This window comes from Eptesicus fuscus, chromosome 13 (assembly GCF_027574615.1).
Source record: "Eptesicus fuscus isolate TK198812 chromosome 13, DD_ASM_mEF_20220401, whole genome shotgun sequence".
In the NCBI taxonomy this organism is placed as follows: domain Eukaryota; kingdom Metazoa; phylum Chordata; class Mammalia; order Chiroptera; family Vespertilionidae; genus Eptesicus; species Eptesicus fuscus.
Genome location: NC_072485.1, coordinates 27,536,450 through 27,561,718, shown reverse-complemented (window position 1 = coordinate 27,561,718; position 25,269 = coordinate 27,536,450). Strand labels below are relative to the sequence as shown.

The window sequence follows — 25,269 nt, the reverse complement described above, 5'->3', positions numbered from 1 at the left end:
TTTAGTAAGCCACATACCCCCTTTTATTCCTCTTTTGGAACACGTGCTTAGATATTCCCTCAGATGAACTTTAGAATCACTTTGTTAAATTCAATAATCAAACAGCATAACCTATCTTGGATTTTGACTGGAATTGCAACAAACTTAGAAAGTAATTGAGGAAGAACTGCATCTTTGCATTATATAGTCTTTATTCAAATCTCTACTGATTTCTCTCAGTGAGGTTGTGTTTTTTCTATATAACTTTCACTTAGTTTCTTCATAAACTTATTTGTAGATAGTTTATGTTTATGTTAAAACTAGAGGCCCGATGCACGAAATTTGTGCAAGGGGGGAGGGTTCTCCCTCAGCCCAGCCAGCACCCTCTCCAATCTGAGACCCCTTAAGGGATGTCTGACTGCCCGTTTAGGCCCGATCCCGGTAGGATCGAGCCTAAATGGACAGTCGGACATCCCTCTCACAATCCAGGATTGCTGGCTCCCAACTGCTCGCCTGTCTGCCTTCCTGATTGCCCCTAACTGCTTCTGCCTGCCAGCCTGATCACCCCTAACCACTCCCCTGACAGCCTGATTGATGCCTAACTGCCCTCTCCTGCAGGCCTTGTCCCCCCCAACTGCCCTTCCCTGCAGGCCCGGTTGCCCCAACTTCCCTCCTCTGCTGGGCTGGTCACCCCTAACTGCCCTCCTCTGCAGGCTTGATCACCCCCAACTGCCCTCCCTTGCAGGCCTGGTCCCTCCCAACTGCCCTCCCCTGCTGGCCATATTGTGGTGGCCATCTTTGACCACATGGGGGCAGCCATCTTGTGTGTTGGAGTGATGGTCAATTTGCATATTACTCTTTTATTAGATAGGCTAGAGGCCTGGTGCACGGGTGGGGGCCGGCTGGTTTGCCCTGAAGGATGTCCCGGATCAGAGTGGGGATTCCCTTGGGGCGTGGGGCAGCCTGGGTGAGGGGCCTGTGGTGGTTTGCAGGCCGGCCACGCCCCTGGTGACCCAAGCAGAAGCCCTGGTAGCTGGGATTTATTTATCTTCTATAATTGAAACTTTATAACCTTGAGCGGAGCCAAGCCTCCTGCTTGCTCCAAGGCCGCAGCCATTTTTGTTGGGATTTATTTATCGTCTATAATTGAAACTTTGTAGCCTTGAGTGGAGGCCTGGGCCCACCAGGGTTTTCCATTGCCGGGGAAACCCAAGCCTCCTGCTCTCTCTGTGGCCACAGCCATCTTGGTTGGGTTAATTTGCATACTCGCTCCTGATTGGCTGCTGGGCGTGGCTTGTGGGTGTGGTAGAGGTGCGGTCAATTTGCATATTACTCTTTTATTAGATGGGATTATCAGTGCTATCTTTTTATTTTACTCAATTTTCAAACTGATAATAGCTATTATATAAGAGCTATTTTAAAATATGTGTTTTGTAATCATTTACCCATTTCAACTCTTTTAGTTGATATAAATAAAATTTTCCATAATTCTCTTGAGTTTTCTGGCTAGGCAATTATACCTACCTTTCTAGAAGTAATGATAATTTGTTGTTGCATTCTTTCTAATAATTCTAAATCTTTAATTTCTTATCATAATGCCATCCTTTAAAGAAATTAAAAACATCACTTTGGTTGTTTCATAATTTTCATAGGAATGTATCTCATGTTTCACTGTAAGTATGAACTCAGTTCTGGCCTTTATCATTTTTAATTCTAAAAAGGAAATTGACTTTTAGTTAACTCTGATGAGAGTTCAGATTTAACAACTGCCATTTCTGAGTCTATTGAGATGAGAAAATATGTTTGTATTATTGTTCTTTGTTAGAAGAATATATTACTTATATTAATAATTGACCCATATTGAACCTTTTGGTGAATTATTAGACTACATTCAATGCCAGAAATCAAATAATGAAGTCATATTTATACACCTGGTTTCTCTAATGTTTTATTTCCTTACTAGTAAAGAGAAAAGGTAAAAGATTATCTCCATGATCCATTTAAGAATTTCTGATCCTCACAAAGAAGCTTGAAGAAAAGCAGAGTTAGTTTTATAATCTCTTTTAAACAAATGAAAACATTAACAATTAAGACACAGTCACCAAATTATTTATGTAAAGGCTTAGTTGAGAACAGAAGCTGATCTTTATATTCCTTTCTACAACACTATCTCTCAATTAAGGATTCTTTTTATAGATATAGAATATTTACATACTTTAATCTTATAAGTAAATATGTTAGATACCCTAATTTTTCTTCAAGAACTCCTAAACCTGACTGAAAAAGTAAGTTTTTGAATTATTGACCTAACTAAAATTAAATCTCTCCCACCAAATTGGCACCCTGCTGCACTAATGTTAGAGATTTGCCTTTCTGTAAGGTGATTTTTAATTCTTATAAAAAGTCATAAAAATGGGCTTACCATTTGACTCAGCCATTCTCCATCTAAAAATTTTTCCATAGGACATAATTAAAAAGTATTCAAAGACTTATGGAGAGTGTGTTTGTATCACAATTGAAATACTGAAAAAATGGAATCAATCTGAAACATACAATGATAGAGGGCTGAGAGAGTAATGTATATCTACATGGTAATATGTGTGCCATTAGTAAAGAGAAAAATGTTCATAACAAGATTTAAGAAAAAAGCAGGTTTAAAATAGCACATATAATAAAATGATCCAATTTTAGTAAAATGCAGACTTGAAAAGACAGAGATCAGGAGTGTGAAAGGGAGAGAAAAAGAGTGATTTTGGTAGATGTATGACATGGGGCATGAGTGAGCAAAAGCAGGAAGAATGAAGTATACAGACATAACACCAGGAAGTTTATAGTGTTAATCTGATTGGTGAGTTTGCTTGTGAGATTTTGAGGTGTGCGTTTGTGAGCATAGATGTGTTCAGAAGTGCAAAGAGGCTCATTTGAGCATGGTGTGGGGGACAATTACTTTCAAAGTGTGTGTGTGTGTGTGTGTGTGTGTGTGTGTGTGTGTTTCCATTATATTTCACACTTCAACAATTAGAATGAGCCCTAGCTGATTTGGCTCAGTGGATAGAGTGTTGGCCTGCAGACTGAAAGGTCCCAGGTTCAATTCCAGTCAAGGGCATGTACCTTGGTTGTGGCACATCCCCAGTAGAGGGTGTGCAGGAGGCAGCTGATAGATGTTTCTCTCTCATCGATGTTTCTAACTCTCTATCCCTCTCCCTTCCTCTCTGTAAAAAAAAAAGAAAATGCATATTAAAAAAATTAGAATGACTATTTTTAAAGATTATATATTGTTTCTTCTTTTTGCTTTCTTAAGCAAGAAGTTTCACCAGTACCATAAGATACTGTAAAATATTGTGTAAAACAGATGTATTCACCAGAAAGAACATGTGAAAGTGTTCATAAAAATGTGTGTCTGCAATTGCTCAAAAATCTCGTAACTAGAAAAATACTGTGAATGCAGATATTTCTGATTATTTTAGCAGATGTCAACTAACTATTTCTCCAAAGCTTTGTTTGGAATATTACATTAAATTACAGCAAAACAAACACATAGCAGGAAATGAGTTGTAAACCAATTTTAAGTGATATGTTCCTGTGCATACATGTTGAATTCAATTCCATGTCTCATAGACACATGATTCTCCAGAAGAATGCCCCTGAAGAACTTAGATTTCCTTAGTTTAAAAAGTCTCCATACACAATTCCTTACCAACCTAGACTATTTGACCAAAACAGAGATTCTTTTTTCCAAAACAGGAAATGATGTATATAGAAATGTCTTTACATCACTCTTAGTTACCCACAATAGTCTATTCATCGGAATACTACACTAGCTAAGCATTCTGGTTAATCAAGAGTTTTTCTACACATGAAAATGAAGATAATCTGAAGAAAATGAAATAACTGACCCATAAATATTGAGGTTGTGGCTCTGACACTCACCGGATAGCATATGTAGAAGCTGTAATCATCAGGAACAGCACCAATACCATTAAGACGCCTGTCAGGCCAGGAACTATAAAAATGTACATAAGTACATTTTAACGTAAGTTATACTGAGGAAAAAAAGTACAAAAATCATTGCCTTAATATCCAAAGTATTATGCTGCTCTCTGGGAAGCCCGATTCAAATGAGATACCTCCTTGTATGTCTTCTCTCAAAAGAGCACTTTTTAAAATTAGCACAATTTCAAGGAACTTAAGACAAAATAGTCCTTTCTACCTTTAATAGAGGGTTTGTTTTTGTATTTTCAAAAATATTACAGGTACATACTACAATAACTATTAGTAATTAATACATGGTACATGATTAATATTCAACACCCTTACTGGTTTGGTTATCCCTATCATGGCACTAAACTCCTACTCTCTCCTCCCCTCTTTTATGTAACTAGGAGCTCCTTCCATTTCAATTTCAAATAATTTCTTTTAGGCTTCTTATCTAGAATGAATTTTAAAAAATAAAGAAAACCTAAAGATTCCTAAAAACCACAACTTCAAGTATAAAACAAAAAATATTGGAATTCAAGAAAAAGAATAACAGTGCTGTTGTTTTCAGAACCCTTGCATAAATATTTCTTCTAGTAGGAAAACATGCTGAAATCAGCCCTTCTGATATGACATAACAATTTTTAAATGTGCAAACATGTTAGTTTTTAAAATTAATATTGACATGATAGATTACTACAAATCCAGTGTTAGCTCGTATAGCATGTCTAAAATGAATAGCTCAATATTCTATATCAAAAAGAGCTAAAACCAAAATATTCTCATTCCATGTTACCTTTTTACTACCAAATAAAATAATCCTGTCTATAAATTACCTTTATTTATTCTTAAAATCATATAAGCAACACTAACTTCTAACTGTCCTAGCTGAGAGATTTCATCTTAAATCCTCATAAAAAAGCTAAGGAAACAATTCTGTCTCCAAAAATATAGACATCTCCCCACTTCTCTGTTTTGCCAAGGAACCACCTATGAAACAGAAAGGCTATCATGGACTGTAGCAGAAGCAGAGAAGCTGGGTACGAAATAAGAGCAATACAGTACATTACTGTATTAGGATCCCAGAGGGTCAGAATCTTTGAAAAATTTAGAAATCTCAGTAGAAATAAATTTCTACATGTAAAGGGCCACAAGAGGAATAAGGGATTTAGTCTTTGGATACTTAATACTTTAGTACTCTTTCTTACTCTTCCCAATACACAAAGTTGGAAGCCAAACCACACTTGCCTTTCCCTGATGATGTGCCTAATCCAAACCATCTCTTCTCTCCACTTCTTTCCCAGGGTACTTCTTTTCCCATCAACCTTCCCATCGCCCCAGGTGAGGACTTACTTCTTAGGGGTAAGATAACCGCACTAGGTTACACTAAAAAACTAATAGTTCAGAAAAATACTACTTAAAAAGAACAGCATGCTTACAAAATGGCCCAGTCTTCCCACTCCGAAGATATTTACCCAAGGGAAACAAATAAATATCCACAAAAGACATGTTCAAAAATGTTCATAGGCATTTTATTTTGAATAGTTAAGATCTGTAAACAACATAAATCTTTATCAACAGATGAATGGATAAACAATTGCGGTATTATTAGCTGACCTGGAAAAGTAATCAGTGGTAAAATACACACACAAAAACAACAACAACCATGAATTGTTGATATATACACAACATAGATGAATCACAAAACTATTATGCTGAGTGAAAAAAGCCAGATCCACCTAAAAGGAAACCCAAATAATATAAGCTCTATGATTCCTTTTATATAACACTAGAGGCCCAGTGCATGAAATTCGTGCAAGGGGGGGCAGTGTCCCTCAGCCCAGCCTGTACCCTCTCCAATCTGGGATCCCTCTCACAATCCAGAACAGCTGGCTCCCAACTGCTCGCCTGCCTGCCTGCCTGATTGCCCCTAACCACTTCTGCCTGCCAGCCAGATCACCCCCTAACCACCCCCCTGCCAGCCTGATTGATGCCTAACTGCTCCCCTGCCAGCCTGGTCCCCCCCAACTGCCCTCCCTGGTCCCTCCCAACTACCCTCCCCTGCTGGCCTGATCACCCACAGCTGCCCTCCCCTGCCAGCCCGATCATCCCCAACTGCCCTCCCTTGCAGGCCTGGTCCTCCCACTAACTGCCCTCCCCTGCAGGCATGGTCCCCCCCAACTGCCCTCCCCTGCAGGTCTAGTCCCTCCCAACTGCCATCTCTTGCAGGCCTGGTCCCCCCAAACTGCCCTCCCCTGCCAGCCCAATTGCCCCCAACTGCCCTCGCTTGCAGGCCTGGTTCCCCCCAACTGCCCTCCCCTGCAGGCCTGGTCCCTCCCATCTTCCCTCCCTTGCAGGCCTGGTCCCCCCCAACTGCCCTCCTCTGCAGGCCTGGTCCCCCCCACCAACTGCCCTCCCCTGCTGGCCATCTTGTGGTGGCCATCTTGTGTCCACATGGGGCTGACCATCTTTGACCACATGGGGGCGGCCATCTTCTGTGTTGGAGTGATGGTCAACTTGCATATTACCTCTTTACTAGATAGGATTTGAGAAAATTCAAACCATTCTTTAGAGATAGAAAGCAGATTAGTTGTTAGGATGGATAGAGGGTAGGATACATTATAAAGGGGTACAAAAACTTTTTAGAATAATAGATATGTTTGTTCCCTTAATTTTGGTCATGGTTTTACAAGTGTAAACATATGTCAAAACCAATAAAGTAGCATAATTTACATATGTATAATTTAATGTACTTCAATTATAACTCAATAAATTTTAAGAAAAAAGAGGTCTTTCTAGCTTCAAGTAATTAAAATAGATCCTTATTTGACCAAATGAATAAATAAATGATAGAATCCCAGGTGGCTCCATAATGTGAAATCTGTAGCTGAAGGCCTTTCCAGTGATTTATTATTTTATTATTCCAGATATTCATTAATGTCTGCTGTGTCTACATACAAGATTTCCTATGTGGTTCTAAACATGTCAAGATTAATTATGGAATGTTGAAAACCACTTCATGAAGAGGATACCTGAAAAAAACTGAGTGTGTTTAAAATAGAGGCATAATTTCCAAAGTGTATTATTGGAACATTAATTCTTTGGGATATTAATATATATTACTTAAGGATTTTAAAACCATTCCTTGAGAAGTCACAGGGCACATTAGTGTATTAAAGTTTCTGAGAAGTGCTCAAGTCAAGAAACCAGTTTAAATTTGAACAGATATTTCCTCAAACATTTAACTAGAGAACTCCTTTTACAACAGAAGATGAAAAATATATCCAAAAGACTTAGAGAGGGTAAAACAGTTGACCTCAGTCATTTAAAGATGAACTAGAAACCCCAGACAACTTGAACGATGGTATGTTTATTCTGGCATCAGGACCCTGTTACTGTCCCTTAGGCCAAACTGTGATCTCACTGAATCTCATCTGTAAACTAGGGAGAATCAATTCAATGCTTTTTAATGTTCTCTCAGACTTATGAAGTTATCTTTTTTATGCAAAAAATTCATCTTTTTTTCTATCTCCCGGAAGTATAAAAAGACCAGAGTTTATAATTTACAAAGTAAAATTTACTTCAGGTCAATGAAGAAGAAAAACTTACTTATAGCTAGCAAGAAAAAAAAAATATTGCAATTAGAGTGATCCAAAAGAAGGAGTGGGGTGATATCTTAAGAAATTATGATTTTTTTGGTCACTGGAATTAAACAAATAGAGTCTGGCAAAAAAATTATCTAGGATATTGTAGAGAAGGCCTATGCATCAAATAGTAGAGTTAAACAAGTGGCTTTTATTCTTTCAGTGAATATTTTCTGGGCATCTATAGTGTACCAGAGAAAAAATGAATCCTTCTCTACAAGAGATCCCATTCTAGTCTGGGAGACGAGTCATACAGGTAATTGCAACTAGGGCATTTTGTGCTAAAAGAGAGCTAAGCATTATGTGTTTTTGAGGTAACCTAGCCTGAAATGACAGCTTAGCTAAAGCTGAGAATATTAGCCTCTATTCCTACACATAGTCCAACAGTCAGGAAGCACAGGCTGGAAATTACTGGGTTAGTATAACTTCACTGGGCAAAGTTACTTGCCAAAGTGGAAGTACACTGTGAACTCTTTGAGTCCTTCAACTTATGGAGCAAAACCTATACTTGTTTCCTTGGTAAAAGACATGCATGAATGTTTATTCTTAGTGCTTTTTATCTATGCATATTAGATCCATTAATTTGTAGCCTTTAAATGAATTATTTCACTATACTGCCATTTCTAGAAGAAACTAAGAGATCATTTTCATTCATACCCAGATGTGGTCAGCAATATACCATCTTGTATTTATTATCCTGTTCTTTCCAGCTGGAACCATAATTGTATTTGTTTATGAGGGTTTTTCTAATAGAAATTGCATATTGTGCATTTACCAAATTTGGTGATAGGTAGTATTTTTAAGTGAGTGTTTGAGTAATCTAATCTTTTACATTTATTTTATTTCTTAAATTCTTAATTAGAATATTTTAAACATTTTTTTATTTAGTGAGTCTAACTATACCATATTTTGTGTCACTTGCACTGCCTTTATTTTCTATAAAATAACCTTAATTTCTCAGACCTAGGTTACATTGAAAAGTTTTAAAGACAGAGAGAGAAAAGACTATGTAACATTAAACAAATTAAAATCCAAGAAACATGTCAATCAATAAAAAAATTTATCACTAGAACAGCTAAAAGCATGTATGCAGTTCTTCATCAGGAACTAAATTTTTTCTAGGCGCTATGCCTGACAAAATTCAAAGATAGCTATAAAACAGTTTTAGACAGAGATGTATTAGTAAAACAAAACTAGATTAAGCCTATTTGTAGAAAGCAATGCCACTTATCCCATTACTATCCTTAGATTCTGCCTTGTTCTCTTCCCTGCTACTATTCAGTGGGGTCAATCAGATGCCCAAGGAGCTCTAGACTCATGCTTAGGGGGATCCCACCCTCATTCCAAGCTGAACCCCTGGGAAGTGGATGGCTAGCTTTCACTAAATGATGTGGACTGAGACACCAAATGATGCTGACATGCTGATTTTGGGTGATGCATGTGTTTTGCACTGACAGAAACTCCACAAAAATATTTGCCTGGGTCCTTGCATGCCCTTGAGACAGCACTGTCCCACCCTGAAAAAGCTCATGTTCAAGTGGAAAAGACAGTCATATGTAAGGAAATAAATTATTTGACAACATAATATTTTTACTATGTATCTTTAGAAACCCAGACCAAGAAAAGGCCAGCTCTGCCTAGTGGAATTCGGGAGGAATTTGTGCAAGGCAGCTGAGACTTAAAGATTGAGTAGGCGTTGATCAGGTAATAAAAAGACAGTAAGCTAAGAGAATTGGCAAATATAGGTGACAGTGAGAAGTTATGCTCAAGAGGTCTGTTGAGATGCTCCATCAGGGTAAAACAGAAGCTCCCAAGGTCAATAGGAAGATTAATAAAGCACATTGCCAAGTCCCAGTCCAACAGACTCTCTAGGATGGAGCCAGGAAATTTGTGTTTTTAAGTATCATCTCTACTTAATCCAATATCACTCATGAAAATCTCTGGGAAAGAGCAGAGGTGATGGGGTTTCATGCATAGGTGGAAAGATCACCTGTTTATATAGACGTATTAATTATACTAAGTGTCTTAATGTAACATCTTTATCATATAAGAACATTTTTATATCTTTGTGAACTAAACTTTTTAAAACATTTCAAATGTTCCAAGGCTTCAACTATGCTGTGTGCTGCAGAAAATAATATCAAAACAAAGTTTTTATTTATTTATTTTACATTATTCCATATGAACCAAAAAATACATTGATTCATACATAAGGTTTTATTTTTCTGCTTTTTCTCCCCTCCATTTCTCATCTAATTCTTAGGACTTAAATAAAATTATGTTTCAATGAGCAAAGTTGTAAACAAAACTAAATTGCATTCCTAAAAAGAAAAAGGTGAAATACTTTGCAAGGGGCAAATATCATAAGCCAGAGACAAAATATGCTATCTAATAATAGAGTAATATGTAAATTACCATCACTCCTCTACATCCACGATTGGGTGGTGGGAGGCTGGGGGGCGGGACTCGGGGTGGCCTATCTGGCCGTTGAGAGGGGCGGGAGTCCCGCCCCTCCGCGGCCGCTGAGGGAGGCTGCCACAGACCTGGAGGTGGGTAGCTGGGTGTCCGCGCTGGCTCCAGGCCAAAAGCCTAGGGTCATTATGACAAGAAAGGCCTACTGGTAATCAGGAAGTGGATGGAGCACCTCTTGGTCCCTCCCTTCCACTTCCCCCACCCCTGGCCCACAGGCTCCCATCAGGCTGGATGGCCAATGGAGAGCCACAGGGAACCGGGCTGGGTGGCATCGAAGCAGGACTGGGGATTGGCGAGCGGGCGCAAGGCAGACCTCCTGCACCCTGCCCCAGCTGACATTCTTCTGAAAGGCACGTGGAGCCTCCACTACACAGCCTTCCTGGACGAGGACTCACAGCTGTGAGAGGCTCCAGAGCAGAGACTTCAACAAGGACTTCAGCGCCTCCTCAGGGGGAAAAAACCACCACCTCCCTACTCCCCAGCTGCTTCAGTGTCTGCAAGAAACTGCACATGCTCCTTCCTGAGAGATGGGTGGTTCCCTGATGGCGGCTGGGCCAGTGCAGGGATGGAGGGAGGGAGGGCGGGGCAGAAGCAAGGGGGAAGCCCCGGTTCCCTGCACCTCCTCCCACAGGCATAGCCCTTCCAGGTGTTATGATAAAGAGTTGTGTTTTTCTAACTCTGTCCAGGTAAAGGAAACAAGTGTCTGTTGACTTCTGATCTTACTCTCCGAGCCACCAGTTAATCCCTCTGATGCATCATATCCAACCTCCAAAGGATCCGAGGGGCAGGTTCAACCTTCATTCCATAGGTGAGGAAACTGACCAATAAACACATGGGTCTCATAACTCAGTGTCAGCTCCCGCAGAAATCTCCGGGTAATAACTCAGATTGTATATCTAAGGGTATATTTTCTTCTATTTTCATGTTTAATTCAACCCCAGGAATTAAATGATACAATAAAGAATAAAATGAGTTCAGAGGGCTCAGCATTGAATTCCCAGAGCCTTCGGTCCCACACAAACCACAGAACTCAGTTATCCTGAGATGAAAGAAAAGGAAAGAGAAACATGAAAGGTTTTCTATCTCAGTCATAGAGACATCTCATAGCCACATACTAAGGACACGGCATTAACTTAGGTGTGGAAAGGACACAAATGGAATAGAAGATGGAGCCATTTCAGTTCAGATTCAAACCAAGTTAACAAGGCAGAAAAAACACTGGACACCATGAAAGAATGAGATGAAATGGTTTGGTAGGGAGTGTCACAGACCTCGCAGGGACAGCACCTGGGGCTCCAGACATGACGGGAGGAGAGAGGGGGCTGGTTGAGAGGAAGTGCATGGAATGGCCTGGGAGTAGGAACAAGAGGGTGATATGCAGAAGGTGGGCCCCAACCGGGTGATGATAGGGGGCAAGCCTGCAGGGAGGTGGCCAAGTGCCCCCACCTCTGCTGAGGGGTGCATGCGTCTGTCCTGGGAGCTACGGCTGATGGAGAGGGAGGCTATGGCTCTATGTGGATGAGTTGCCAATGAGAGCTTCCCTGCAGCCAGAGTACTCAGTGTTCTCAACACGGTGGGAGCACAGGATCACATACACAACGTAACGAAAGAAAAAGCATCCTATTCCCAACTTATTCACAGACTTCTGTTTCTGGTGTCTATATTCCCAATGTGTCCACAAGTAAATTTGGAAAAAGAAAAAAGATTTGTACGTGATATGACTGCATCTTTAGAAAACCCAAGTGATCACAACCAGAGCACTTTTAACACCTAATGAGCCAAATACACTGATGAACAAAAAGAGACACAGATGCATGAATAGACTGTGGAACCTCAGCGGGGAAGGCGGGGGATGGTGGGTGAGTGGGAAGAGATCAACCAATGGTCTGCATACATATATGCATCATCCCTGGACACAGAGAATGGGGTGGTGAGGGCTTAGAGGGGGTTATAGGCTGGAAAAGATTAATGGGGGGAAAGGGGACCTATGTAAACATTTCAACAATAAAGATTTAATAAAAAAGAGTAAAAAATAAAAATAAAATAAAAGCTAAGAATAACTTCCCTGGCCAGGTGGCTTCATTGGTTGGAGCTTCGTCCTGTACATTGAAAGGTTGCGTGTTTGAACACATGTCAGGGTGTGTGTGGGAGGCCACTGAGCAAGTGGTGCCTGGAGAAGTGAGGCTCCTCGGAGCTAAACACAGTCCAGGCCTTACCCATGATCCCAGGCCCATCCTCTGCTGAGTGAGACCAGACCTCCCAGCTTCCTGTCGAGTCCCTGGTCTCTGAGTCATAAGGCCACTTCCCCATGTTCCCCAGAATGGACTGCTCAGTAACCATCCATACTAATAAAAGGGTAATATGCTACTTAGACTAGGTGACTGGACATCTTCTGGACATCTAACTTCCTTCCAGACAAAGCCACAGTGGTGGGGGCTGAGGCAGAGGTGGTTAGGGGCAATCAGGTGGGCAGGGGAGGGCAGTTGGGGGCCATCAGGCCAGCAGGGCAAGGCAGTTGGGGGCCATCAGGCCAGCAGGGCAAGGCAGTTGGGGGCCATCAGGCCAGCAGAGCAGGACAATTGGGGGCCATCAGGGGAGCAGTTAGATAGCGATTATGCCAGCAGGCAGGCAAACAGTTAGGAGCCAGCAGTCCCAGATTGCAAGAGGGATGTCTAACTGTTGCTGCCCTGTGAATGGGGCCTAAACTGGCAGTCGGACCTCCCCCAAGGGGTCCTTGATTGGAGAGGGTGCAGGCTGGGCTGAGGCGGATTCCTCCTGCCACCCCGTGCACAAATTTTGTGCACCAGGCCTCTAGTCTATATATATAAAAGACCAGCAATCGGAATGGTGGAACGACCAGAATGACTGGAACAACCGGTGGCTATGACGCACACTGCAGCAGCCAACCAGCCTGATCTGGGCCCTGATCGCCCCCCCCCATCCACCCGCCCCCGGCTGGCCTGGCCCCCGATCGGCCCCCAACACCCCAATCAGGGGCAGGGCCAGCCTCCAACCACCTGCGACCCCTCCTTGCCCCCACCAGCCCAATGGGCTCCCATCAGAGCGGGTGGGCCAGACCCCACATGTGCACAAACACCTGCACCAGGCCTCTAGTATTTTATAAATCTAAACATCCATATAATTGTGACATGGATGGGGAAGCACCTGATTTCTTGTTCTTTTTCATCATAAAATTATTGAAAAGAAAAACAATGCATTTGACAGGGTCATGCCTCAGTTCCATACACAACTCTGATCCTTAGTAGGATGTTATAGCCAAGCCTTTATGATACACTATCTCCATTACCCACAAGTCCTAATCCCTGAAATATGTGCTAAAAATCCTCCAAAATACAGTTTTCTCCTTTCATTGGTACAAATGTAAGGTTGAAAAGAGAAGAATTTTGGAATGAATTTTACTAATATCACAACAAAATTTTTGGATATTCATATGTGGTTTGAATAACAAATTAACAGTCTAGACTGAGATTTCATGGACAATATGCTTGAGAAGAAAAAGTAAATTACAAATAAAAAAGGGGACACATTACAAGAAAAATAACTGATTTTAATGACTGTTTCTCCTCTGTTTTATGGGTTTTAAGGTTATAAAATACCCTACTAAATTACTGAATTATCAGAACTACAATGATGCTCAGAGTGCTTGGTGTTCCTTTCCAGCAACTTGAGGCCAGGAACCTATTCCACATGTATTATCTCCAACAGTACTTGCCACAGCAGTGTGCACAAAGCAGGTCCTCAATAAGCATATGGCATTATATTGCTTTCATTGGGAAAACATATGAAAAACAAATGTATTTGCTTATTCTTGTTCTTCATTCTAACCCCAACTATTTGCCTTGTCCCTCTGTTGTCATTGCAACTTTATGCTTGAACTCCTCCTAATATTTGTTCTGATATGCAAACATCTATATGTTATATTTTAACATACATCTAACTGCCATACAATTTGATGATGCTTATTTTCAAAAATTTTCCTGAATTTTAAGAAAGAGCAATGAATAACAACTTACCACTTGTGAAGAGAAGTTTTCTAGGATCCTGAGAAAAAGGGGGGAAAAATATTTGACTGAAAGATAAAACACTGGTAATATCAAATTCTATAAGGAATTGGGCTGGGTATAAGATCCATGTATTAAGTATTTAAAATACTATTCTCCCAATGGAAATAAGACTCAAGTTTCGTAATGGTTTCATGATGCTAAATGAGATTATAACAAGTATAAATTCAACTCAGAGAAGTCTATCCATCTCTGAGTTGAGAAATGAGAGGATGAGGAATGAGAAGGCTTAAGCTTTCTTCTTGATGGCTAATTAAAAGCCAGGGGCTGTGGTCTGAAGTCCACTCTTTGACCAAATTGAAACTCAATATTTTTGGCTCTAATGTGGAAACATTAATACCATGATTACCAAACTACCCCTACAGTGTGTCAAGACAGTGGTAATCAAAAGTGATAAAACATCCAGGAAGGGTTGTACACTGTAAATTCAGTGCAAAGACTACTAATTGAGAATTTATGTTTCAAACATCGTAAAAGGTAGTGAGGATAAAAAGATTCCCGTTACTCAGAAATATAAAACATTAATATTGTGTTTTATTTAAACTACTTATCTCATGGTGTAATGAATCTTAGTCAACTGCTTTTCTATCTTCTGGGAAACTTAGATTAATCCCCAGTAAATTTGTGGATTTATTTTTTTCAGTCTAATGGTGCTTGATACTGCTCAACTTGTGAATTTTGTCCTATGCTTCCACTGAGTCTGGGATCAGGCCAGGTATACACAAAGTAGGAAGGCTTTGTATGATACAATTTCAGGGGAACTGAGTACGGATCACAGGCTTAGGAATAGCTCCTCATCCAGCTTAGGTCAACTGACTTCTACACCTGGCTAAAGTGTAACATAGAGCAACCTAGTGTTTAAAAAACTGCTATAAATAGAAGATGAGCTGAATGAAGTGGGATAAATAGCTATGGAAACTCAGAAGATGGGACAATTAATATGGCCACAGAAGAAAGATGGAATGTGAGAGTAAGAGATGGTTTCACAGATGACAAGATGAAGCAGATTCAACTAGGCCAAGAATTTGCCACCATCACAAGTTCAAGTATGGGTCACTGAAGACCTGGAGGAGGCAGAGTGGAAGCACAAGGCAAGAAGAATAGGTGAAGGGCACAAACCCATCCTTTTCAGAGATAATTCATAGAAGAATATATCTGTATATTCATGCAACATATGTGTTTGTATTTTTCATCTTTATCTAGCACACATTGCCTTTATCTACAAGGTACTCAAAAATATTTATTTTAAAAAAAGAGGAAAGGGAGATAAAAAGGGACAATGGAAGGAAGGAACTAAAGAAAGGGGAAATATAAATTTTAAAAATTAGTTACCTTTTTTCATCCATCAGTTTGGCAAAATGTTTTTTTTTTTTTTAAAGTGAGGTGTAGAAATAAGCATTCTGATAAACTTGGTAGAAGTGTGTCAACTGGTGAAGCCTTTTTGAAAGGAAATTTGGCAATGTCCATTAAAAATTAAAAATGAGTATGCTTTTGAAACCAAATGCTACTTCTATGAAAATGCCTAGCAGTAATGTACCAAAAAAAAAAAAATTATTGGTGAGTGGGTCATAAGAAAAACTAGAAATCAACCTAAAAATCTGTGAATAAGGAAAAGGCTAAAAAGATATAATAGCCTGTTAATAAGAAGGGAATAAGATATATTTGTGATATAGCAAGCCACATTACATACATTTATGGAAACAAGTAAATTGCTGAGAAATCTGGGTCATAAAATACCATTTAAAATATCTTAAGAGAAAACATAAAATTATTAAATGTGGCTATTTTGGGAGGAAAAACTTTTACTTTTCATGTACTTGGGAGTTTTAAAGTATTTTACACTGAGCATATATCCCTTTTAAAATAAAAAATAAATTTAATGACTACAAGTATTGAAATATTAAACAAAATTATATTACATTTTTAAAATAATATAAGCAGTATAGTTATTAAAGACATATGAATTATAAAACAAAAGAGAGAAGCAAAGAAGGCAAAGCTAAAACGGGAAATTGCAGGGGATAGAGGGATGGATGGATGCAGTGGTAAATGGGGAAGTGGTGGCTCTAATCTGAAATCATTACATGGAAGAGCTTCCATTGTCCTGCTATAAAACTGGACTTTTCAGTGGTTCTTGCACACTACAATCACTCTTTAAAAATAACAATGCCTGTCTGGCTGGTGTGGCTCAGTGGTTGAGCGTTGAACTATGAACCAGGAGATCAAGGTACATGCCCAGGCTCAATCCCCAGTAGGGGGCATGCAAGAGGCAGCCAATCAATGCTTCTCACTCATTATTGATGTTTCTATCTTTCTCTCTCTCCCTCTCTCTTCCTCTCTGAAAATCAATAAAAAATATATTTTGAAAAAATAACAATGCCTGACCCCAAACCAGATCAATTAAATCATACTGGTGGCTTCAAAAACACTATTATAGTCAAAGGATTTATCAAAGGCTGCTTGCGATTTGGGTTTTGAGATTTGTTTCTATGTTTGCTATTTTTTTGTTTTGTTTTGGGAGGGAGGTCAAACATATGAGCGGTATTAATCTAGCTAAAACTGGTGCTATGTGGAAGAGAAAACAGAGTGAGAGGAGAATAACTCATTAAGTCACTACCAGACTTAGCAGAACAGGTAGGGTTCTGTCAAATGGAAAACGGAGCTGTGGGGCTTTAATGCCGTCTTGGCATGAAGCAAGGGCAGCCTGAGGACAGGATGAAAGTACTGAGCAACAGAGATCCAACCAGGGCTGTGCATATGCTGCTCATCAGGCTGTGGCCTGGCCCCTCCCACACATAATTTCATTTCATGGGCAGCTGCACATGGAGAAAGGCACCCCTAAGACAGGTATTGCCTGCTACAGAATTCAGCTCAAGGTCAACCTGTTTCGAGGATTAAAAAACAAAACAAATGAATGAATCATTAAAACTCAATAATGTCCTGATTATCCAGGACCCTCAAATGATCAACCTGTTTTTCTGCCCTGTTTCCCCCAAGCATAGTTTCTGAGTTAAGGATTGTTACCCTGGAATGGCACTGTGGACAGTCTCCGCTGCATGACAGGAATTAGACAAAAGCTGTTGGGAGGCAGAAGGCAGGCCTGAGTGGCAACCATCTGAACACTGCACATCATAAAAAGCAGACACTCGCCCAACTCCCATTTCCAGCAGAAGAGACTGTGAAACAGTAATTACCTATATTTCCAATGGAAAAGGAATAAAACTCAAGTTGACAACTGCATTTAAGAGCACTCAAAAGAAGCAGTAAGGTACAAATTTTCTGTGAAAATGGCATACCCTCATCAGTCATCTCATGACGAGTGGAAGAAAAATGAGGAGACAAACACCACCCACCTCGTCTCGGTATCTTGCTACATTCAGTTCAAGGAAATCCTCACGGTAGTTCTCTGAGAAACTGAGGACATTCACCAGGTGGGCAGCCACGTGCACACCTACAGAATTGCACCAGGCACAAGTCAGTGGGGTTGATTTTCAGGTATGTTCTATGAAGAGGAGTCAGCTCTTTCCTCTAAGTAAATACAGGATCAAACTTTGACAGCTTCATGAGCAATAAAATTTTAAATTTAAAAGGGGAGTTTTAAAGACACAAGCAATCTTAATTACAGACAGTTTCAATATTAAAAATCAAGTAAAGAAACTGAATTTTCAAAGGCTAAAATAAAAGAACCTTTGTAAGTCAAGATTATATATATTATGTATCTATCTATCTATATATATCTATATCTATATCTATATCTATATCTATATCTATATCTATATCTATATCTATATCTATATCTATATCTATATCTATATCTATATCTATATCTATATCTATCTATCTATCTATCTATCTATATATATATATATATATATATATATATATATATATATACTAGAGGTCCAGTGCACGAAATTCATGCGGGGGTGTGTGGGGGGGTGTCCCTCAGCCCAGCCTGCACCCTCACCAATCTGGGACTCACTCTTTCTGAAAATCAATGGAAAAATATCCTCGAGTGAGGATTAACAACAGCAACAAAAAGGTGACCAGGGAACTAAAGTGGATTAATTAACAAGCAATGACAAAGTTTCAAATAAATAAAACAAAGAACATTTAAGTGAGACTCAACTTTGGCACAGGTATAAAACATTATTTAAGCAAAACTATCACCTATAGCTTTAGCATTTCAGAAATTAATAGTAAAACAATTCCCTTTATTTAAAATTAAAGATTTATATGTTAACTACATACTTAATGGTCAAAAACATAAAGGCTTCCTTTGAGGAATAGCCATTCTTTCTGAATTCTCCTAAATAAAAGTTCTAGGTGGTAGCTGTATGAGATACATTCACCTTCTTTATAAGGCCTTTTAGGTCAAAAGAATTCAAAGCTTCTAATTTTAGTCAGCAGGGAGAAAGCTATGCCAGGCACTTTGTATAGATTTTCCATGTAATCTTACCTAATAATAGACAAACATGTAAATTGACCATACCTCCACTATGCCACCAGCCAATCAGGAGTGATATGCAAATTAACCCAACAAAGATGGCGGTTAATTTGCATACACAGGCACCAAGTGACGGGGGTGTTCTGTCCCACCCCCTGGTCTCTCAGGGCCTCTGGGCAGCATGGGAAGGCGGGGCCGGAGCGGAAAGGGGCTGGGCCAGAGTGGAAATGTGGTACCAGCAGCCAGGGAAAGGAAAGTCCATTCTAGCACAAATCTTCATGCATCGGGCTTCTAGTTTTAACAATAAAACAGTGAGGTAAGTAGAATCATCCCTGTTTTACAGATAAGAAAACTAAGATTAGAAAGGTAATTTAGCTAAGGTCAGACCACTAGCCAGGGGCAGAATGCAGACCCCCTGGGAAACATGCTCATTCATGGCAATACTCTACACCACCTCAGTTGTGGTTATTCTGCAACTGAACCAAATATTTGAATACAAGTACAGTTGAGAACAAATGAAGCTATGAATGTGCCAGTGTTTCATGATCCCCCTCCCTAGCTCTAATCCATCCCTAACCCTTATCACACCCTCGGCCCTCATCTCTTCCTGATGCATACTCCATCCCTAGACTTGGCTGTATCGGAGTTCTAATCCCATCCCGGAGCCTCTCTCCATCTTTCACCTCCAAAGGGGGCGACTACCAATGGGAAGACAGATGTTCAGGAATGAGAAAGTAAAGAAATGCTTGGTAATTATTAAAAAGCTTAAAGTCTAATATATCTTGGTAATAGCTGTATCCAAAGACTCCTGGTTCAAAATTGCCTTACATAACTATCCAGACCAAAGGTCACTAGCACCAAAATAGATCTATTCTACAAATAACAACCAGATGAAAATGTCAGGGGCTATGCCACTGAAATAATTACCCCTCAGACTGTAAACTATCATAACAAATTCTACCCTAAGAACTTCATATGCATGTTCTCCAGCCAGAAGGGCAGCTGGAGATAAACCCTACATAATCCATCTCCAGAGTCTATGCACTTAATCATATATTTATTACTTTCTGCTCCAAAGTATTTAAAGTATTATATAAATACTCAGGATAAAAATTTATTTTAAAATGATTTTTAAAAAACAAAAGTTTCTCACTTTATATTTTAACTTAGAATTGAGCAGGACGAATTTCCACAAATTTTTGAAATATGCTCCTCTAAGTAAGTATCATTTTTAAAGAAATATTTATCAAATATAATTTGGGGTGGTGTCATATTCAATGAATTTACATTTTGCAATCCAATTTTGATGCAGTTACCCTCCTATCATATCATTACTTTTAGAGCTTAAAAACTTTTAGTTTGCTTCTTTCAATCTTTTTAAATTAAATTATTTACCTCTAGGAAACAATCATTACCAGCTTGGAGGTCAAACTTAGCATAAGACACACGTATTTTTTGTAGCACCAATAGACAACCTTCTTTAAAAACATGGAAGAGAAAATTAAGCTGCATAAGAAAATCACGAGTTTGTGACAGTAAATAATTTATAGAATAATAAAAATACCATTTATAAAATATGATTATAACATAATATTTAACAGCTTTTGGTTTCCTCACCTGAGAAAATACAGATAGTAACACCACAGATGATATGGAATGTTCTGCTTTTATCCAACAATCTTCTGGTTCTCCTGCTTGGAACCTAAATGACAACCATTTGCTATTGTAAAAACGATGCAGTGAATAACGTATGTGTACAAAGCTTTTCACTGCAGCATTTTTATAATATCAATGTTTTAGAAACATGACAGAAGTAATTATTAAAAAGCTTAATATCAAGTTAAAAATCAGTGAGACAAATTATGATATATCTAATCAAGGGAACACTCAAACCATTAAACAGAATGTGAGCAGACTTATTATTGATATGGAGAAATGTGCAAGATTTATTGTTAAGGTAAGAGTTATAAAACATAAAATCCTATATTGTTTAAAATTAGTAGCATTCTATATTAACTTATCCGTAGGTATTTACCCCAAATTGTAATCAGCAGTTGTCCTGGCAGAGAAATGCTAGGGGAAACCTTCACTGATTACTTCGGATATTTCTGGAATTTTTGAATTTCACTATAGATATATATGATTTCCTTTTGCAGTAAAAATAAAGAAAGATTATTTTTTTAAAGAAAGCAATTTCATTTATGGTTTTAAATGCCTGTTTGATCTTAAGAAAAGTAAAATGTCAAGCATCTTTGAATAACTATGTTTCACACTCAGGGACAATTCTTTAAGACATTAAATACTGAGAGTCTTAGTTGGGCAATTGTCTTCTCCTACCATTTATCTCCTTTTTCTTCATGCCAAGCCAAAAGTCAGCCGCAGAGATCACAACCCAGCATTTTACAATGGTAGGCAACCAAGAGTTATTTCCACGAAAGTAGAGTTTCCAAATGTAATCACATGGAAAGGTTGAGAAGTTTTACTGTAGTAAATCCAGTCATATAAAGTTCAAAGGACAGCAAAGTGACTTCACATTAACAACTCCTTTTAAAATATCAGTATCTATGCAGCAGTGTCTTACCACCTTAGAGAAGAAAGGAATAACCACAGCATACACCACACACTCACACAAGGATAATTGACAAAAAGGATTTCAAAGTGCTTGTCTGTTCTCTTAAATCCTTCATTTTACAACACTAAATATCCACACATGACACCACTATTTAATCAAGACATTGTGTAAGCCTATTATGTGGCTCAAAACAGGTATGTACTTTAAGAGATAAATTGCCACCAACACTAATACTCATTCTATGCATTGCTCAAAAGCCACAGGGCTTGAGTGTGCTCCTGGGGACTGAACTAAATGAAAAACAGGATCGCGGTGAGGCAGAGTACTGTGGAAAGAGCTCAGAATGAGGACTGATCTTAGCTCTGCCTTTCATTAGTCTCATGATCTTCAAGTTACTTAAACCCTCTATTCCTCCGCTTCTGCATCTGCAATGTCTGATTACAGAATCACTGTGAAACTTCACAGTTATATATGTGAAGTACTTAGCATAGCACTTAATGCCACTATTAGTAACTTTTTCGATGACCCTCTGCCTTTAGTGTTGTTTTCTGGAATAGTTCACTAATGATCTTGGCAGGTGACATGGTCTTTCCTGTCATTCTTGAAGCAATGGCTCTAGTAGAAAATCAGACCAGGAGAACTAAGCAGGACTAACCTGCTGCTGCTGCACTGGATTTGTATGCTGCAATCTGTGACTAGAATTCTATGTTTCTTACCTTCTGGGATCCTCGAAGGTAAGCCAGGAGTGTCCGGCACATGGGTAACAGGATGAGGCTGCAGTTGAGGTTAAGAACAGATGCGGAGGCTCTGCTTAGACACAATCCTAGCTGAACAAATAAAGCCAAGGTAAAAACACAGCCAAAGGCACAGGTAAACTGCAAACATGCTGCAGACCTCACCCTGCTCCCTTTAAGGATTGTGGTAAATGCCAAGAGTGTTGAATAACCTCCCACTTTCCCCTCACCAAAACCCCAAGAGAAACTGGTTTCTTCTGCTCTGCATTGCCATAAAAGCTAGACCTCTCATTTCTACTACTGTTATTCTCGCCTGAGTACATTCTTCCAGCACAAAGTCAATTTCTTGTTCTGCCCCACCATGCTGTTCTGGTACCAAGAGCACTAGAGCAGTGGTCGGCAAACTCATTAGTCAACAGAGCCAAATATCAACAGTACAACGATTGAAATTTCTTTTGAGAGTCAAAATTTTTAAACTTAAACTTCTTCTAATGCCACTTCTTCAAAATAGACTTGCCCGGGCTGTGGTATTTTGTGGAAGAGCCACACTCAAGGGGCCAAAGAGCTGCATGTGGCTCGCGAGCCGCAGTTTGCCGACCATGGCCCTAGAGAGCCTCGTATATTCTTCACTTCCACACTATTGCAGTGTTGAATCCTTTGTTCATCGATTAGATACCAAGAACTTCAAACCAAGCTTTATGTTTATGTTTTCTATATATATTTAAGGTTTTTTTTTTCCAATTGCAGTTGACATATTCTCTCTAGAATACTCTGAGCCTCCACGCAGCCCCCTTCCACACCACCACCTGCTTGTAAGCTCTTTACCTTACTAACTACCCATCTTTCAGGTTTCATCGTCAGCACAACTCTAGAGTTTGACCCTGACCCAAAATTAGGAGAGGTCCTAGATCAGCTGTGTCTCATGCAAAGCTAATCAAAACCACATTGCACAACACACTTTTCCAAAAAAAAATCTGTCCCCCCTTTGGTATTGATGCAATACTTTTTGGCAACTAATTTTAATCCAGTTCTTGCTAGATTGTCATCTGCTATTGTCTGGTACTACCCACATTCTTCATATGAACAGTTTATCACATGAAAACAAGAGACGAGATCATATCTGTACACTTGTCCAGAAATAAACATAAAATTATTATTTTAAGGATATTGGCTAAGAAATAAGTGCAACTCAGATGTTTTTCTTATCTTAAAATGGTTTGTGCCCTGAGATTCCCAACTTAACTCTTGGCAAAATAGCAAGTCTGTTACACATTCTTTATTGTCAGTATATGAAATATTATTCCTGAAGGGGAAACCAGGTAATAAGTAGTGTCAGAAAACCAATAATTTTCATTGACTTATATAAAAAATTTAATATTTCCAGTTAGGCTATTTCTACACCATAAGTCAGAACACCTTAGGGAGACTGTTCATTACGTGTACCAGTAACTGGACAAATAGAATAATCCTCTACAGACTATCTTTAAAAATGTTAAATATAATTTTCTCACCTTAGTCAGAAATATAATTATCCTTTGAAAGTGATGGGTTTTTGTTATTTAGGCCTCCAGAGAAATAGATTAATTTTTATATCTTTTGATCTGGCTTCTGTACATAAAAAAATTTTTTAACTCAAGGAATTTTAGATAATATTTTTGCTGGCAATATTAATGTATCAGGACAATAATTCATTTAAAATACATCAGCTAAAAATCTACCATATTAAATTTAGGACTTAAGAGATATAAATAAGTTATCCAAATTTCCTTTGTGGTTCAATGTGTTAAAGAAAATTCTTATACTTCATTTTCTAACTATTTTTGTGTGTCTGGAGTGTTTTATTATGTTGTTTACATTAAATCACTCAGCAATTTAATTCAAAGTGGCTCTAAGTGTTCCCTTGGGATAGATGAAGTTTATTTTGGCATTCCACTTCTTCCTTTAGATGCTGTAAGATCTAACCAGAAATTTTACCAAGGACTCATTTCCTCATCTATGTTTGTTCTTGAATGTGCTTAGCTCTTTAAACTAAGATGAAGACATTTTGTTAGGTTATCAGAGTACAAATTCCCTCATTCAGAAGCTGTGGTGAAAGTGAGGAAAATGGAGACAGATCAAAGTCAAGTGGCACAATCATCGGCTTACTACCTGGGTAACATTCTACAAACCAGGGCATCTGCTTTGTTTATTATTCATTCATGACCTCCTTAAGAATAAGCTGCCTCAAATGGTTTCTGAAAAGAAATGACTGCCTAAGTTATGTGCCCTTCCCACTCTGTGGGAATAACTTGCTTCACCATTCCTTGGGACCTTAACCAGCTAGTCTAGTTTTCAAATTTCATTCAGGTTAGTTGTCACTAGATGGCAGTGTTACTTTCACATTTAAAATCCTACCTGTCAAGGTCTCTAAAATATAATGGAGAATACCATATGTAATTTTTAAAACTATGATTATAATTTAGATAGATATTAATAAAACATAGCTTAGTTCTTGCTATCGACGGAATGTTTGTATCCCAAAATTCACATGTGGAAACCTAATGCAATGGCATGTGGAGGTAGAGCCTTTGGGAGGTAGTTAGGGTTAGATAAGATCATGAAGGTAGAACCCATGTTATGATTAATGCCCGCAAAGAGGAGGAAGAGACCAGAGCTCTCCTCCCTCTTCTCCATGGGAAGACACAGCAAGAAGATGGCTGTCTGCAAACCAAGAAAAGATCCCTCACCCGACAGTGAATCTGCTGGTACCTTGATCTTGAACTCCCCAGCCTCCAGAACCGTGAAAAATTAATGTTTGTTGTGTAAGCTACTCAGTCTATGGTATTTGGTTATAGCTGCCCAAACTAAGACAGTCCTATTAAAAAAAAAATTGTAAGACACTATGCCATTTGAAGCAAGTGATAAATATAACACCTGGGTATATCAAGTGGTTGGTTATTTTCCTAAAAATCTCAAACTCATGGTTTCTTCTCTTAAATTTTCCATTTAATAACTATGAGTCTTGATCTGGTTAACTACCCTAATCTGTAAAGTTGACAAAGATAAAATGTCTTTATCTGTAAAGTTAATATAATGTGATATATTTAGCTCTTAGGACTTTTGTGAAAAAAAGTCTTTAAAAATGCAAGCACTATATAAAATGAATTTATCGCCTTAGGGTCACCATATCCCATTCTTTCTCTAAATGTTCTCTTCAGTACTTTATAGGAAGTGTTCCACTTACATTACTCACTCAACACATTCAGTGTGATTTGCACATATTGCAAGGTACCAGGGGTTCAACAGTGAACTAAGAACAGAAAATGCCTTTGGATGCTTATATTTTAGCAGGAAAAACAGATATTGAATCAAATAGTGCATAATC

General features: G+C 38.8%; 1 protein-coding gene across 1 annotated transcript in view; it reads right to left on the bottom strand.

The window, feature by feature from the left end:
- The window catches only part of NOX4 (NADPH oxidase 4), a 163,895-nt gene that overhangs the window by 116,458 nt on the left and 22,168 nt on the right, over positions 1 to 25,269 (bottom strand). Inside the window, exons 3-7 of the mRNA XM_008153612.3 lie at positions 21,888 to 21,998; positions 20,217 to 20,301; positions 17,506 to 17,603; positions 14,105 to 14,132; positions 3,910 to 3,982 (exon numbers count right to left, since the gene is read on the bottom strand). Of these exons, the coding sequence (XP_008151834.1) occupies positions 3,910 to 3,982; positions 14,105 to 14,132; positions 17,506 to 17,603; positions 20,217 to 20,301; positions 21,888 to 21,998 (395 nt within the window). The remainder of the gene's footprint in view (positions 1 to 3,909; positions 3,983 to 14,104; positions 14,133 to 17,505; positions 17,604 to 20,216; positions 20,302 to 21,887; positions 21,999 to 25,269) is intronic.